The sequence below is a fragment of the Saccoglossus kowalevskii genome, chromosome 14, assembly GCF_978046115.1.
Source record: "Saccoglossus kowalevskii chromosome 14, keSacKowa6.1, whole genome shotgun sequence".
Taxonomy (NCBI): Eukaryota; Metazoa; Hemichordata; class Enteropneusta; family Harrimaniidae; genus Saccoglossus; species Saccoglossus kowalevskii.
The window spans coordinates 3,347,564-3,366,527 of record NC_140654.1 but is presented as its reverse complement, the minus strand read 5'-3'; the positions used below and the strand labels follow the sequence as shown (position 1 = coordinate 3,366,527).

Sequence of the window (18,964 nt, the reverse complement as noted above, 5' to 3'; positions counted from 1 at the left end):
GTGTGATATGCGATGTAGATCACACGTTATGTTTGATATGCGATGTAGATCACACGTGATGTGTGATATGCGATGTAGATCACACGTGATGTGTGACATACGATGTAGATCAATGCGATGTAGATCACACATGATGTGAGATGTGCGATGTAGATCACACGTTATGTTTGATATGTGATGAAGATCACACATGATGTGAGATATGCGATGTAGATCACACGTGATGTGAGATATGCGATGTAGATCACACGTGATGTGTGATATGCGATGTAGATCACACGTAATGTGTGATATGCGATGTAGATCACACGTTATGTTTGATATGTGATGTAGATCACACGTTATGTTTGATATGCGATGTAGATCACACGTGATGTGTGATATGCGATGTAGATCACACGTGATGTGTGATATGCGATATAGATCACACGTGATGTGTGATATGCAATGTAGATCACACGTGATGTGAGATATGCGATGTTGATCACACGTTATTTTTGATATGCGATGTAGATCACACGTGATGTGTGATATGCGATGTAGATCACACGTGATGTGTGATATGCGATGTAGATCACACGTTATGTTTGATATGCGATGTAGATCACACATGATGTGAGATGTGCGATGTAGATCACACGTGATGTGAGATATGCGATGTAGATCACACGTGATGTGTGATATGCGATGTAGATCACACGTGATGTGAGATATGCGATGTAGATCACACGTGGTGTGAGATATGCGATGTTGATCACACGTGATGTGTGATATGCGATGAAGATCACACGTGATGTGTGATATGCGATGTAGATCACACGTGATGTGTGATATGCGATGTAGATCACACGTGATGTGTGATATGCGATGTAGATCACACGTGATGTGTGATATGCGATGTAGATCACACGTGATGTGTGATATGCGATATAGATCACACGTGATGTGTGATATGCAATGTAGATCGCACGTGATGTGAGATATGCGATGTTGATCACACGTTATGTTTGATATGCGATGTAGATCACACGTGATGTGTGATATGCGATGTAGATCACACGTGATGTGTGATATGCGATGTAGATCACACGTTATGTTTGATATGCGATGTAGATCACACGTGATGTGTGATATGCGATGTAGATCACACGTGATGTGTGATATACGATGTAGATCACACGTGATGTGTGATATGCGATGTAGATCACACATGATGTGAGATGTGCGATGTAGATCACACGTTATGTTTGATATGTGATGAAGATCACACATGATGTGAGATATGCGATGTAGATCACACGTGATGTGAGATATGCGATGTAGATCACACGTGATGTGTGATATGCGATGTAGATCACACGTAATGTGTGATATGCGATGTAGATCACACGTTATGTTTGATATGTGATGTAGATCACACGTTATGTTTGATATGCGATGTAGATCACACGTGATGTGTGATATGCGATGTAGATCACACATGATGTGAGATGTGCGATGTAGATCACACGTTATGTTTGATATGTGATGAAGATCACACATGATGTGAGATATGCGATGTAGATCACACGTGATGTGTGATATGCGATGTAGATCACACGTTATGTTTGATATGCGATGTAGATCACACGTGATGTTTGATATGTGATGTAGATCACACGTGATGTGTGATATGCGATATAGATCACACGTGATGTGTGATATGCAATGTAGATCGCACGTGATGTGAGATATGCGATGTTGATCACACGTTATGTTTGATATGCGATGTAGATCACACGTGATGTGTGATATGCGATGTAGATCACACGTGATGTGTGATATGCGATGTAGATCACACGTTATGTTTGATATGCGATGTAGATCACACGTGATGTGTGATATGCGATGTAGATCACACGTGATGTGTGATATACGATGTAGATCACACGTGATGTGTGATATGCGATGTAGATCACACATGATGTGAGATGTGCGATGTAGATCACACGTTATGTTTGATATGTGATGAAGATCACACATGATGTGAGATATGCGATGTAGATCACACGTGATGTGAGATATGCGATGTAGATCACACGTGATGTGTGATATGCGATGTAGATCACACGTAATGTGTGATATGCGATGTAGATCACACGTTATGTTTGATATGTGATGTAGATCACACGTTATGTTTGATATGCAATGTAGATCACACGTGATGTGTGATATGCGATGTAGATCACACATGATGTGAGATGTGCGATGTAGATCACACGTTATGTTTGATATGTGATGAAGATCACACGTGATGTGTGATATGCGATGTAGATCACACATGATGTGTGATATGCGATGTAGATCACACATGATGTGAGATGTGCGATGTAGATCACACGTTATGTTTGATATGTGATGAAGATCACACATGATGTGAGATATGCGATGTAGATCACACGTGATGTGTGATATGCGATGTAGATTACACGTTATGTTTGATATGCGATGTAGATCACACGTGATGTTTGATATGTGATGTAGATCACACGTTATGTTTGATATGTGATGTAGATCACACGTGATGTGCGATATGCGATATAGATCACACGTGATGTGTGATATGCAATGTAGATCGCACGTGATGTGAGATATGCGATGTTGATCACACGTTATGTTTGATATGCGATGTAGATCACACGTGATGTGTGATATGCGATGTAGATCACACGTGATGTGTGATATGCGATGTAGATCACACGTTATGTTTGATATGCGATGTAGATCACACGTGATGTGTGATATGCGATGTAGATCACACGTGATGTGTGATATACGATGTAGATCACACGTGATGTGTGATATGCGATGTAGATCACACATGATGTGAGATGTGCGATGTAGATCACACGTTATGTTTGATATGTGATGAAGATCACACATGATGTGAGATATGCGATGTAGATCACACGTGATGTGAGATATGCGATGTAGATCACACGTGATGTGTGATATGCGATGTAGATCACACGTAATGTGTGATATGCGATGTAGATCACACGTTATGTTTGATATGTGATGTAGATCACACGTTATGTTTGATATGCGATGTAGATCACACGTGATGTGTGATATGCGATGTAGATCACACATGATGTGAGATGTGCGATGTAGATCACACGTTATGTTTGATATGTGATGAAGATCACACATGATGTGAGATATGCGATGTAGATCACACGTGATGTGTGATATGCGATGTAGATCACACGTTATGTTTGATATGCGATGTAGATCACACGTGATGTTTGATATGTGATGTAGATCACACGTTATGTTTGATATGTGATGAAGATCACACGTGATGTGAGATATGCGATGTAGATCACACGTTATGTGTGATATGCGATGTAGATCACACGTGATGTGAGATATGCGATGTTGATCACACGTTATGTTTGATATGTGATGAAGATCGCACGTGATCTGAGATATGCGATGTAGATCACACGTGATGTGTGAAATGTGATGTAGATCACACGTGATGTGAGATATGCGATGTAGATCACACGTGATGTGTGATATGCGATGTAGATCACACGTGATGTGTGATATGCGATGTAGATCACACGTGATGTGTGATATGCGATGTATATCACACGTTATGTGAGATATGCGATGTAAATCACACGTGATGTGTGATAATGTGATGTAAATCACACGTGATGTGTGATATGTGATGTAGATCACACGTGATGTGTGATATGCGATGTAGATCACACGTGATGTGTGATATGCGATGTAGATCACACGTGATGTGTGATATGTGATGTAGATCACACGTGATGTGTGATATGCGATGTAGATCACACGTGATGTGAGATATGCGATGTAGATCACACGTTATGTTTGATATGCGATGTAGATCACACGTGATGTGTGATATGCGATGTAGATCACACGTGATGTGTGATATGCGATGTAGATCACACGTGATGTGTGATATGCGATGTATATCACACGTGATGTGTGATATGTGATGTAAATCACACGTGATGTGTGATATGTGATGTAGATCACACGTGATGTGTGATATGTGATGTAAATCACACGTGATGTGTGATATGTGATGTAGATCACACGTGATGTGTGATATGCGATGTAGATCACACGTGATGTGTGATATGCGATGTAGATCACACGTGATGTGAGATATGCGATGTTGATCACACGTTATGTTTGATATGCGATGTAGATCACACGTGATGTGTGATATGCGATGTAGATCACACGTGATGTGAGATATGCGATGTAGATCACACATGATGTGTGGTATGCGATGTAGATCACACATGATGTGTGGTATGCGATGTAGATCACACGCAAGTTGAAGAAGACACGAAATGTGATATGGTTTCAAACCTACATTTCTCGAAATCTTAGTTAAAATTAACGAGTCTGTAAAAAACTGACCTTAAGCTAGAGATGCCGAAAAGAGACTAGATGAATGAGGTGATTAGATATATTAATTAGAAATTTAATATTCCCTATTTTTGTTGAAATTGTCTATATAGTTGTTTCTTTTAGCAATGTATTCTTCAATCTGCTTAATATGCGTCATATTGACTTGTAGGCTGTTCAGTGTTGGAGGATATTTTTTAAGAGATGCAGTTTACCTGACAGGTATTTTAATTACTTAATTAGGAAACCAAGATGACCTCCCATGTCCATAAAACAATATATATTTTCGGAAAGCTTATTGTATGAATTTTTAAAATTTTGTTAGTATTTTTTTATGAACGCTGTAGTTTGAAATATAGACAAAAATATCCTTTTTTAGTCAAAAGTGATTTAAAAAAATAGCTTCTAAACCATGCTTCTGTTTCCTGTGAAAATTGGCTTATGGGTACATCTGTTTACGATGAAGAAAGTGCCGTCTTGAAAACTGTCTACCTGTTGTCAATTGTGCAGGGCAGCATCTCAAATTTCACTACTTCAAGTTTATGCATAAATTAACACCCTGACTAGTTGTCTGTACGATTGTTGTAACACTTTTCAATCAAAAACAATGCCCCGATGGCGTTTTGAAGATAAACACATTGTCAATCATTTGTGAAAATTTCAAAACAAAAGGTCAAAGCGTCTAGAAGCTATATTTTTTTTAAAGTTCTGGGATGTGCACTAAAAAGAAGCTGAGATAATTGCTAATTTGCATAACAATTTACTCAGTAAGAAGTTTGCTAATGCTCATAATTAAAATGGCTGTAACAGTTCCAAATTTAAATGTATTATTATTTTGTAAAAAGTTAAATATAGTGCATAATATGGAGATCCCGTCATTACTTTTTTCACCATGTTTCTTTTTGATTATTTATGTACAGCCTAAATCTTGCTAAGCATTCAAAAGAGAGAATGTTTGCACCTGTTATCTATATTTTAAAATCGTTTTTTTGTTCCACTATTCACAATTCTACAAAACTAAACCACAGGTACAACCTGCCACACTATCAGCACTTTCTAAACCACAGGCACAACCTGCCACATTATCAGCAATTTCTAAACCACAGGCACAACCTGCCACACTATCAGCACTTTCTAAACCACAGGCACAACCTGCCACATTATCAGCAATTTCTAAACCACAGGCACAACCTGCCACACTATCAGCACTTTCTAAACCACAGGCACAACCTGCCACACTATCAGCACATTCTAAACCACAGGCACAACCTGCCACACTATGAGCACTTTCTAAACCACAGGCACAACCTGCCGCACTATCAGAACTTTCTAAACCACAGGCACAACCTGCCACACTACCAGAACTTTCTAAACCACAGGCACAACCTGCCGCACTATCAGAACTTTCTAAACCACAGGCACAACCTGCCACACTATCAGCACTTTCTAAACCACAGGCACAACCTGCCGCACTATCAGAACTTTCTAAACCACAGGCACAACCTGCCACATTATCAGCAATTTCTAAACCACAGGCACAACCTGCCACACTATCAGAACTTTCTAAACCACATGCACAACCTGCCACACTATGAGCACTTTCTAAACCACAGGCACAATCTGCCACATTATCAGCAATTTCTAAACCACAGGCACAACTTGCCACACTATCAGAACTTTCTAAACCACAGGTACAACCTGCCACACTATCAGAACTTTCTAAACTACAGGCACAACCTACTACACTATCAGAACTTTCTAAACCACAGGCACAACCTGCCACACTATCAGCACTTTCTGAACCACAAGCACAACCTGCCACACTATCAGCACTTTCTAAACCACAAGCACAACCTGCCGCACTATGAGCACTTTCTAAACCACAGGCACAACCTGCCACACTATCAGAACTTTCTAAACCACAGGTACAACCTGCCACACTATCAGCACTTTTTAAACCACAAGCACAACCTGCCACACTATCAGAACTTTCTAAACCACAAGCACAACCTGCCACACTATCAGCACTTTTTAAACCACAAGCACAACCTGCCACACTATCAGCACTTTTTAAACCACATGCACAACCTGCCACACTATCTGCACTTTTTAAACCACAAGCACAACCTGCCACACTGTCAGCACTTTCTAACCACAGGTGCAACCAGCCACACTATTAGCACTTTCTAACCACAGGTGCAACCAGCCACACTATCAGAACTTTCTAAACAACAGGTACAACCTGCCACACTATCAGCACTTTTTAAACCACAAGCACAACCTGCCACACTATCAGCACTTTTTAAACCACAAGCACAACCTGCCACACTATCAGCACTTTTTAAACCACAAGCACAACCTGCCACACTGTCAGCACTTTCTAACCACAGGTGCAACCAGCCACACTATTAGCACTTTCTAAACCACAGGTGCAACCAGCCACACTATTAGCACTTTCTAAACCACAAGCACAACCAGCCACACTATCAGCACTTTTTAAACCACATGCACAACCTGCCACACTATCAGCACTTTCTAAACCACAGGCACAACCTGCCACACTATCAGCACTTTCTAAACCACAGGCACAACCTGCCACACTATCAGCACTTTCTAAACCACAGGCACAACCTGCCACACTATCAGCACTTTCTAAACCACAGGCACAACCTGCCACACTATCAGAACTTTCTAAACCACATGCACAACCTGCCACACTATGAGCACTTTCTAAACCACAGGCACAACCTGTCACACTTTCTAAACCACAGGCAAAACCTGCCACACTATCAGCACTTTCTGAATCACAAGCACAACCTGCCACACTATCAGCACTTTCTAAACCACAAGCACAACCTGCCGCACTATGAGCACTTTCCAAACCACAGGCACAGCCTGCCACACTATCAGAACTTTCTAAACCACAGGTACAACCTGCCACACTATCAGCACTTTTAAAACCACAAGCACAACCTGCCACACTATCAGAACTTTCTAAACCACAAGCACAACCTGCCACACTATCAGCACTTTTTAAACCACAAGCACAACCTGCCACACTATCAGCACTTTTTAAACCACAAGCACAACCTGCCACACTATCAGCACTTTTTAAACCACAAGCACAACCTGCCACACTATCAGCACTTTTTAAACCACAAGCACAACCTGCCACACTGTCAGCACTTTCTAACCACAGGTGCAACCAGCCACACTATCAGAACTTTCTAAACCACAGGTACAACCTGCCACACTATCTGCACTTTTTAAACCACAAGCACAACCTGCCACACTGTCAGCACTTTCTAACCACAGGTGCAACCAGCCACACTATTAGCACTTTCTAACCACAGGTGCAACCAGCCACACTATCAGAACTTTCTAAACAACAGGTACAACCTGCCACACTATCAGCACTTTTTAAACCACAAGCACAACCTGCCACACTATCAGCACTTTTTAAACCACAAGCACAACCTGCCACACTATCAGCACTTTTTAAACCACAAGCACAACCTGCCACACTGTCAGCACTTTCTAACCACAGGTGCAACCAGCCACACTATTAGCACTTTCTAAACCACAGGTGCAACCAGCCACACTATTAGCACTTTCTAAACCACAAGCACAACCAGCCACACTATCAGCACTTTTTAAACCACATGCACAACCTGCCACACTATCAGCACTTTCTAAACCACAGGCACAACCTGCCACACTATCAGCACTTTCTAAACCACAGGCACAACCTGCCACACTATCAGCACTTTCTAAACCACAGGCACAACCTGCCACACTATCAGCACTTTCTAAACCACAGGCACAACCTGCCACACTATCAGAACTTTCTAAACCACATGCACAACCTGCCACACTATGAGCACTTTCTAAACCACAGGCACAACCTGTCACACTTTCTAAACCACAGGCAAAACCTGCCACACTATCAGCACTTTCTGAATCACAAGCACAACCTGCCACACTATCAGCACTTTCTAAACCACAAGCACAACCTGCCGCACTATGAGCACTTTCCAAACCACAGGCACAGCCTGCCACACTATCAGAACTTTCTAAACCACAGGTACAACCTGCCACACTATCAGCACTTTTAAAACCACAAGCACAACCTGCCACACTATCAGAACTTTCTAAACCACAAGCACAACCTGCCACACTATCAGCACTTTTTAAACCACAAGCACAACCTGCCACACTATCAGCACTTTTTAAACCACAAGCACAACCTGCCACACTATCAGCACTTTTTAAACCACAAGCACAACCTGCCACACTATCAGAACTTTCTAAACCACATGCACAACCTGCCACACTATGAGCACTTTCTAAACCACAGGCACAATCTGCCACATTATCAGCAATTTCTAAACCACAGGCACAACTTGCCACACTCTCAGAACTTTCTAAACCACAGGTACAACCTGCCACACTATCAGAACTTTCTAAACTACAGGCACAACCTACTACACTATCAGAACTTTCTAAACCACAGGCACAACCTGCCACACTATCAGCACTTTCTGAACCACAAGCACAACCTGCCACACTATCAGCACTTTCTAAACCACAAGCACAACCTGCCGCACTATGAGCACTTTCTAAACCACAGGCACAACCTGCCACACTATCAGAACTTTCTAAACCACAGGTACAACCTGCCACACTATCAGCACTTTTTAAACCACAAGCACAACCTGCCACACTATCAGAACTTTCTAAACCACAAGCACAACCTGCCACACTATCAGCACTTTTTAAACCACAAGCACAACCTGCCACACTATCAGCACTTTTTAAACCACATGCACAACCTGCCACACTATCTGCACTTTTTAAACCACAAGCACAACCTGCCACACTGTCAGCACTTTCTAACCACAGGTGCAACCAGCCACACTATTAGCACTTTCTAACCACAGGTGCAACCAGCCACACTATCAGAACTTTCTAAACAACAGGTACAACCTGCCACACTATCAGCACTTTTTAAACCACAAGCACAACCTGCCACACTATCAGCACTTTTTAAACCACAAGCACAACCTGCCACACTATCAGCACTTTTTAAACCACAAGCACAACCTGCCACACTGTCAGCACTTTCTAACCACAGGTGCAACCAGCCACACTATTAGCACTTTCTAAACCACAGGTGCAACCAGCCACACTATTAGCACTTTCTAAACCACAAGCACAACCAGCCACACTATCAGCACTTTTTAAACCACATGCACAACCTGCCACACTATCAGCACTTTCTAAACCACAGGCACAACCTGCCACACTATCAGCACTTTCTAAACCACAGGCACAACCTGCCACACTATCAGCACTTTCTAAACCACAGGCACAACCTGCCACACTATCAGCACTTTCTAAACCACAGGCACAACCTGCCACACTATCAGAACTTTCTAAACCACATGCACAACCTGCCACACTATGAGCACTTTCTAAACCACAGGCACAACCTGTCACACTTTCTAAACCACAGGCAAAACCTGCCACACTATCAGCACTTTCTGAATCACAAGCACAACCTGCCACACTATCAGCACTTTCTAAACCACAAGCACAACCTGCCGCACTATGAGCACTTTCCAAACCACAGGCACAGCCTGCCACACTATCAGAACTTTCTAAACCACAGGTACAACCTGCCACACTATCAGCACTTTTAAAACCACAAGCACAACCTGCCACACTATCAGAACTTTCTAAACCACAAGCACAACCTGCCACACTATCAGCACTTTTTAAACCACAAGCACAACCTGCCACACTATCAGCACTTTTTAAACCACAAGCACAACCTGCCACACTATCAGCACTTTTTAAACCACAAGCACAACCTGCCACACTATCAGCACTTTTTAAACCACAAGCACAACCTGCCACACTGTCAGCACTTTCTAACCACAGGTGCAACCAGCCACACTATCAGAACTTTCTAAACCACAGGTACAACCTGCCACACTATCTGCACTTTTTAAACCACAAGCACAACCTGCCACACTGTCAGCACTTTCTAACCACAGGTGCAACCAGCCACACTATTAGCACTTTCTAACCACAGGTGCAACCAGCCACACTATCAGAACTTTCTAAACAACAGGTACAACCTGCCACACTATCAGCACTTTTTAAACCACAAGCACAACCTGCCACACTATCAGCACTTTTTAAACCACAAGCACAACCTGCCACACTATCAGCACTTTTTAAACCACAAGCACAACCTGCCACACTGTCAGCACTTTCTAACCACAGGTGCAACCAGCCACACTATTAGCACTTTCTAAACCACAGGTGCAACCAGCCACACTATTAGCACTTTCTAAACCACAAGCACAACCAGCCACACTATCAGCACTTTTTAAACCACATGCACAACCTGCCACACTATCAGCACTTTCTAAACCACAGGCACAACCTGCCACACTATCAGCACTTTCTAAACCACAGGCACAACCTGCCACACTATCAGCACTTTCTAAACCACAGGCACAACCTGCCACACTATCAGCACTTTCTAAACCACAGGCACAACCTGCCACACTATCAGAACTTTCTAAACCACATGCACAACCTGCCACACTATGAGCACTTTCTAAACCACAGGCACAACCTGTCACACTTTCTAAACCACAGGCAAAACCTGCCACACTATCAGCACTTTCTGAATCACAAGCACAACCTGCCACACTATCAGCACTTTCTAAACCACAAGCACAACCTGCCGCACTATGAGCACTTTCCAAACCACAGGCACAGCCTGCCACACTATCAGAACTTTCTAAACCACAGGTACAACCTGCCACACTATCAGCACTTTTAAAACCACAAGCACAACCTGCCACACTATCAGAACTTTCTAAACCACAAGCACAACCTGCCACACTATCAGCACTTTTTAAACCACAAGCACAACCTGCCACACTATCAGCACTTTTTAAACCACAAGCACAACCTGCCACACTATCAGCACTTTTTAAACCACAAGCACAACCTGCCACACTATCAGCACTTTTTAAACCACAAGCACAACCTGCCACACTGTCAGCACTTTCTAACCACAGGTGCAACCAGCCACACTATCAGAACTTTCTAAACCACAGGTACAACCTGCCACACTATCAGCACTTTTTAAACCACTAGCACAACCTGCCACACTATCAGCACTTTTTAAACCACAGGTGCAACCAGCCACACTATTAGCACTTTCTAAACCACAGGTGCAACCAGCCACACTATTAGCACTTTCTAAACCACAAGCACAACCAGCCACACTATCAGCACTTTTTAAACCACATGCACAACCTGCCACACTGTCAGCACTTTCTAACCACAGGTGCAACCAGCCACACTATTAGCACTTTCTAAACCACAAGCACAACCTGACACACTATCAGCACTTTCTAAACCACAAGTACAACCTGCCACACTATCAAAATGGTTTAGTTTTGGTAATATGTCTTGTATTGTCGTACTATGTTTGCCACACTATCAGAACTTTCTAAACAACAGGTACAACCTGCCACACTATCAGCACTTTTTAAACCACAAGCACAACCTGCCACACTATCAGCACTTTTTAAACCACAAGCACAACCTGCCACACTATCAGCACTTTTTAAACCACAAGCACAACCTGCCACACTGTCAGCACTTTCTAACCACAGGTGCAACCAGCCACACTATTAGCACTTTCTAAACCACAGGTGCAACCAGCCACACTATTAGCACTTTCTAAACCACAAGCACAACCAGCCACACTATCAGCACTTTTTAAACCACATGCACAACCTGCCACACTATCAGCACTTTCTAAACCACAGGCACAACCTGCCACACTATCAGCACTTTCTAAACCACAGGCACAACCTGCCACACTATCAGCACTTTCTAAACCACAGGCACAACCTGCCACACTATCAGCACTTTCTAAACCACAGGCACAACCTGCCACACTATCAGAACTTTCTAAACCACATGCACAACCTGCCACACTATGAGCACTTTCTAAACCACAGGCACAACCTGTCACACTTTCTAAACCACAGGCAAAACCTGCCACACTATCAGCACTTTCTGAATCACAAGCACAACCTGCCACACTATCAGCACTTTCTAAACCACAAGCACAACCTGCCGCACTATGAGCACTTTCCAAACCACAGGCACAGCCTGCCACACTATCAGAACTTTCTAAACCACAGGTACAACCTGCCACACTATCAGCACTTTTAAAACCACAAGCACAACCTGCCACACTATCAGAACTTTCTAAACCACAAGCACAACCTGCCACACTATCAGCACTTTTTAAACCACAAGCACAACCTGCCACACTATCAGCACTTTTTAAACCACAAGCACAACCTGCCACACTATCAGCACTTTTTAAACCACAAGCACAACCTGCCACACTATCAGCACTTTTTAAACCACAAGCACAACCTGCCACACTGTCAGCACTTTCTAACCACAGGTGCAACCAGCCACACTATCAGAACTTTCTAAACCACAGGTACAACCTGCCACACTATCAGCACTTTTTAAACCACTAGCACAACCTGCCACACTATCAGCACTTTTTAAACCACAGGTGCAACCAGCCACACTATTAGCACTTTCTAAACCACAGGTGCAACCAGCCACACTATTAGCACTTTCTAAACCACAAGCACAACCAGCCACACTATCAGCACTTTTTAAACCACATGCACAACCTGCCACACTGTCAGCACTTTCTAACCACAGGTGCAACCAGCCACACTATTAGCACTTTCTAAACCACAAGCACAACCTGACACACTATCAGCACTTTCTAAACCACAAGTACAACCTGCCACACTATCAAAATGGTTTAGTTTTGGTAATATGTCTTGTATTGTCGTACTATGTTTGCCAACTTTGTTAACCACGGACAGAGCTTAAACTTTACAAATACTAAAAATAAAACACAGCCCGAAGAAGCATATATGGACAAGACCCGTGCTACGTATATTTTCTTGTTTTAGCCGATGTCAGTTATTGTTCTTCTGTGAATAGGTGATCTTTTTATTATGTGCCTTCTAATATGTAGTTCCGTTTTAGATGGGGTAATACACCAGTAATAACTGACTCCATTTCATGCATTTCAATGCACCACAATGTTACAATCAGTTCAAAGGAAGTTGAGATATCTTGGTGTTGCATTACTATTCCTCTATGGCTTATCACTATATGGGACATTCCTACATGAGTAATGTTGAACTTGGTGGAAGATATTCTATTAATATACTGCACATTATAACAATTACCTTTTCCTTATTCTTTCTTGTTTCAGTGCCATGTTATCTATTCTGTATCTGTGAACTTTGATGTATCACTCACCTTTTTATTGTCGAAGTTTTCACGTGAGCATATTTGAAAGAATGTCACTCAATTAGTATAGTATTGAACAGGTTTGGATAAAATAGTTACTCATGAATGAGCTCCTGTTCCCACACCCAACATTTACAGGAGACAATCTTGGCCGGAAATGCATCACAGAATGTAAAATGGTATTTATTTAATGTGTCTCTGTGGCGTTAAAGATACTATAGGTTATCTCAGAGACTATATTGGGAAATTAAATGTTGATGATTTCCTGTTTTTCGGTGTAAACACTTCAGCTAACAAAATACAAGTGATCGAACTACTGAAGCGAGTACAGTAAACCACTTTGGGAAAGTTACTCGCTGTCATTACATCGTGATTTCGTTACCCCTAACTGTGATAACAACTAATATAGACATATTACTTGCAACAAGTCGGAACCAAGACATAATGGATGAACAAAGTTGACAAATGTGTGCCATACTTAATAGGTTAACATGTTTATCAATACAATAACATCTATTTTTTTTATATTGTAGTAAATATCACAAGTCGTATGTTCTTGATTATTTACACAATACAGTTTTCTATCTTCTAATTCAGATCACTGATAAGAACAGGGGTTCATTCATTTATTTGTCTTACATATGCGATAGTTTAAACTAATAATTATGATTTTTACAAAAAGCATTGCTTAGCTGATTTCAAGAGTCATATTATGAATCCAAATATTCTATTATGGCCAGCATTTGAGACATAAAATCATGCAGGAATTCAACGTGCAAACACTTTTCACTATATTCATGCTAATAGTACTTCAGTGCATGCACAATATAGGTATATTAATGTTCCATATATGCAATTATCGCCGCTAATTTGGATCCATATAAAATCGAAATTTTGCAGGAATCGAGCATACCCTTAATACATTTGAACTAAACAAAATCAAATAATGGTATACGACCAACTCGATTTTATGCAAATAAGGAATGTTCAAATGATCACATAATTGGTCTAGGGACATTACAGTACCTTTGCGCAAGATCATTACTTTTTAAATATTATCATGTACATTTATCAGTATAGTATCAGAGACCAACATCATCAAAACATTTTGTATAAACTCCAAATCTTGGTTGCTTCCTTGTCCTCAAACCAATTCCTTCTGTCTAATATGCAACTAAGAAAAAGTTACACCACCGCAAGTTTATGGTTTCTAACATTGAAAAAAATCACATCTGTGTGATGCCTTATTTGACTCAAAACAGGAGACCCTCAAACACTATTAAAATTAACTTTTGTTGCGGTGAATATACGTCGTACCTAACTCTCTACAGCGTGAATAGTTTGTGGATAAAACGTCACAAAAAGTGTTTATTGAATACAACTGTAATTGGATCAGATCCACAACACACACAAGCGATAAAGATTGTGTATGTGGTTTAACCTTACCCAATCGTGCATTTTCAGGCCTGACAAACTGGTGAAAGATAATGTGCAATAAACACGTACAGAAGGCGTCCTTTGATGCACTAAATGCACACCCTGAATAATACAAATCTGTGTGTGCGTGATTGTCGATTACAGATGTGTCCATAAAATTACATTGTAACTTTTTTTGTCAAATACAAAATCTTTCAGTCCAATGTGCTACCACATGACCTCCCCACCACGTTCTGTTGGTACAGCAAGAGGGGAGTGTTCATTTACAGAGGCGCAAATTCGAATCTCGCGTTTCAGGTTTGTAAATGTGTCTGTAATTTAGATTCATACCGCGAATATTCCTTATTTTACCAGTCCGATAATTTCTAATAATTACTAACATTCATCATATTAGATATATGGAAATACAATGGAATTGAATTATCATAATCGTAATATTGATCCCTTATTTTCAAAGACATAATGAAGAATTGGAAATAGAATCAACAGGATATGTCATAAATATTGTTTATGAAAAAAGTTTTATTCACTTTGATAACCAGAAATGAGCTCTAAGCCTTGTTTAGGAATGAAGTGAATTCATGCAGAACAGACAGAATACAACATTAAGAAACACCTAAGTCGTATCTAATATAATACATTATATAGTAAATTAGTTCGTTTCAACAGTTGTGAAAACGATTTTTAAAATATATCATAAACCATTTTTTCCAACATTTTTTTTTTTGGCTTAGCTGTGAGGTTATATTTGAAATTTAAGATGAGAAACAAGTTTGCAATGCAAAATGCACCTCATTTAGCCAGCTATAACAACGATTATTATCTTCAATAAAGTTAGTCCATGCAACTTTTGGGTATGTTATAATTGTCATCTGCACTTTTCCAATAGGATTAAATGCCTTAACAAATTAATGTAAACAGCCGTGACACGAATAAGATATTAAATTGTGTGTCTCTGTATTATGGTTTCTCAACAATATATGAACGATATGGAGTCTCCATATCCATATACCATGTATGTATTACACCTAAAACCCAATGGTTGTCAACATTATGATACAAACTAACTCAAATCATTTGCAAACAACAGATTTTACGACTTAGAATCGAAAACAGTTAAAATAATGAAGAATAGCAATTAGAGAGAACATGGGATACATATATTATTAAGAAAACATTGCAAACTAGTTAGTTATACATGCTGTGACAATTCGAAATGGTGCACATAATCCAATGCCAACTATCAATGAACGGCAAGGACATTGCGTAAATACACAGAAATAAACACTTTTTGAATTGCACTTCTGGTAGAAATATGTAGTTTTGATAGTAATGAAAGAAGTTACATCAAGCATGGACACAGTTTCATGCTTTTCAAATTCGTCATATGCTAGAAAAACACAGTGTACAATGTACTACACTTGCTATGGAAATGTGTTTATGATTTGCAAAATGTACTACCGGTAATATATTCACAGCACAGATCTTGTCTGAATGGAAAGGTACAAAGGATCGGCCATATATGGTAGAGATACAAACAATTCACAGTCATGATAAAAATGTAATTAGGTTGTCTGATCAAATCATCACTGTTTTATGGAACAATAAGCAGATAATCATAGTTGACATAAACAACTCAATTTATTGAGATTAACCATATCATCCAAAAATTTAATAATGCAATTTATCCTCACTAAGTTTCATTCTAGCAATTTGTAAATTGATTGGGAATAATTGTTCTCAGTTAACCACATTACATTTGCAAATAATATGCCTGGACTGCTGTGGAGTTTGAATAGTGACCAAGTAGTGAACGTTTAGTCCTAGTTATGATGCTACTGACGGACTTAAGATCCACACCTGCGAAATACTGCAATCTACATGCCTGAGAGATGGTACACACCATATATCATACATATATCCTGTTCATTCTCCAGCAAAACTAAGTTATTATTGGACATGTGTAAGTACATGTGCCAAAGCACAAAATCAACATCACTTTGTAAAAGAAGAAAATGAAACTGATTGAAGAGTATATCAACTTGCCTTGGTGAATGTACCTATTATATGACCATGCTTGTGTGAAAACAGATGAATATACATATAGGAACTAAATTGCATGTTGGAAAGAAGATAGATACGGATTAATCAAAGGAATTAATAACTATATACACAATGGCTTGATGAATAATTCGTACATTTAGAAAACTAACTTCAATAACTAAAATTCCTGTAGTCTACAGATACAAGTAATAAATAGGAGAGTTCTCATATGGAATTTAATACACAATAACACAAAGTGATGAAGCTTGCTTGATAGATGAATCAACAACGAACCAATCTTTTTTTCAGCACATGTCAAGCCCAAAATTTTAACTTTTCTTACCATGATAATGTCAAACTTAACCTTTGAGCACAATTCTGCCTGCAATTCTCGATGTAAATTTGAGTCATTTCAACATAATTGACCAATGTTTTCAGCGATATGCACAATAAAATAAGGAGATTTGTAAAGTGTTGAAGTAAGACAATAACAAATTAAATATTCAAAGCCATGTGTTCTGTCTTAAATGCAAGTTTTATGAAATATTACCTAAAGGAAATGTGGATCAAAGACATTTTTGAAACATGTATCTCAGATCTACAAAATAATGTAACGCACATAGTAATGTATACATTGCACTTAAATAATTGTGGTTGGATATAATTTCATGCAATTACAACAGCAAGAGAACAGAAGACAATGACCAGAATTTAAAAACCCATTCTGAAAATAAAACACCCTACATAGCAGATTCAAGTGTGTTCAGTCAATCAATTAAGCTTAATAGTTCATAAGGGAATTTTGTCCTCTGCTGACAAAGTATTAGTTCCTGGACTAACTAGATCAGCTTCATCATGTTGTTTGTGTTGTTCTTCTGCAGTGCTGTTAAGAGCATCTTCAAAACTGGAACCCTCCTGGTTTGTAGGACTTGGTTGTCCAGTCACTACAGTCTATCAAAAGAAAGTACAATAAAGGTTGTGATAAATCATTCAATGAATATTTATATAAAGCACTTTTTATTATTAATATTTCTTTTATATTGGTATGGTACAATGTTATTTTTACCAGAATCCTCTATTTTAAATCAACAAAATGATCTTCATTATTTGCCTGTTAGTGTTATGATGTTTTCAGCAGTTGAATTTTTCATCAAATATCCATGCAACATTTCTCAAAATCTTTTGAAAATTTTAAATACCATAACAGTACCTGATATGCGACTGTGATGTTTTCACTCTGACCCACACATTGCATTAACTCTTTCACTGCCAAGGTTATGTCACCACAAAAGTTTTTTTGCGGATTTTGTTTTTCAAGACTTGCAACCAATAAGGAATTATATCTATTTGGTAAAAATTATTCCAAAACACATAAAAACAGGGAAAATGTAAGACCAAATTATAATTTTTGACATAGTTCATTAGCTAATTAAACACAGCAGAGTTACATTTGTATTATAAATTATGGTTGATTATCTTGCCTGGAATATTGAACAAAGTGCATTTCAGAAATCTAAATCCAAAATTGGATGTGTTGTTGTTCATACAGTGACGATTACTGGCTAGCGATCGCTGGCTGGCGATTGCTGGCTGCCGATTGCTGGTTGGCGATCTGCTTTCAAACAAATGTATTCTACACATATTGTATACACCA

General features: G+C 39.8%; 1 protein-coding gene across 7 annotated transcripts in view; it reads right to left on the bottom strand.

The window, feature by feature from the left end:
- Positions 1-15,769: 15,769 nt before the first annotated feature.
- Positions 15,770-18,964, bottom strand: part of LOC100368208 (tumor protein D54-like) — a 57,704-nt gene continuing 54,509 nt past the window's right edge. For all 7 annotated transcript variants that reach the window (XM_078005786.2, XM_006824944.3, XM_002741471.4 and 4 more), the window contains one exon: positions 15,770-18,261. In XM_078005786.2, the coding sequence (XP_077861912.1) occupies positions 18,100-18,261 (162 nt within the window). In that variant the 3' untranslated portion in view covers positions 15,770-18,099. The remainder of the gene's footprint in view (positions 18,262-18,964) is intronic.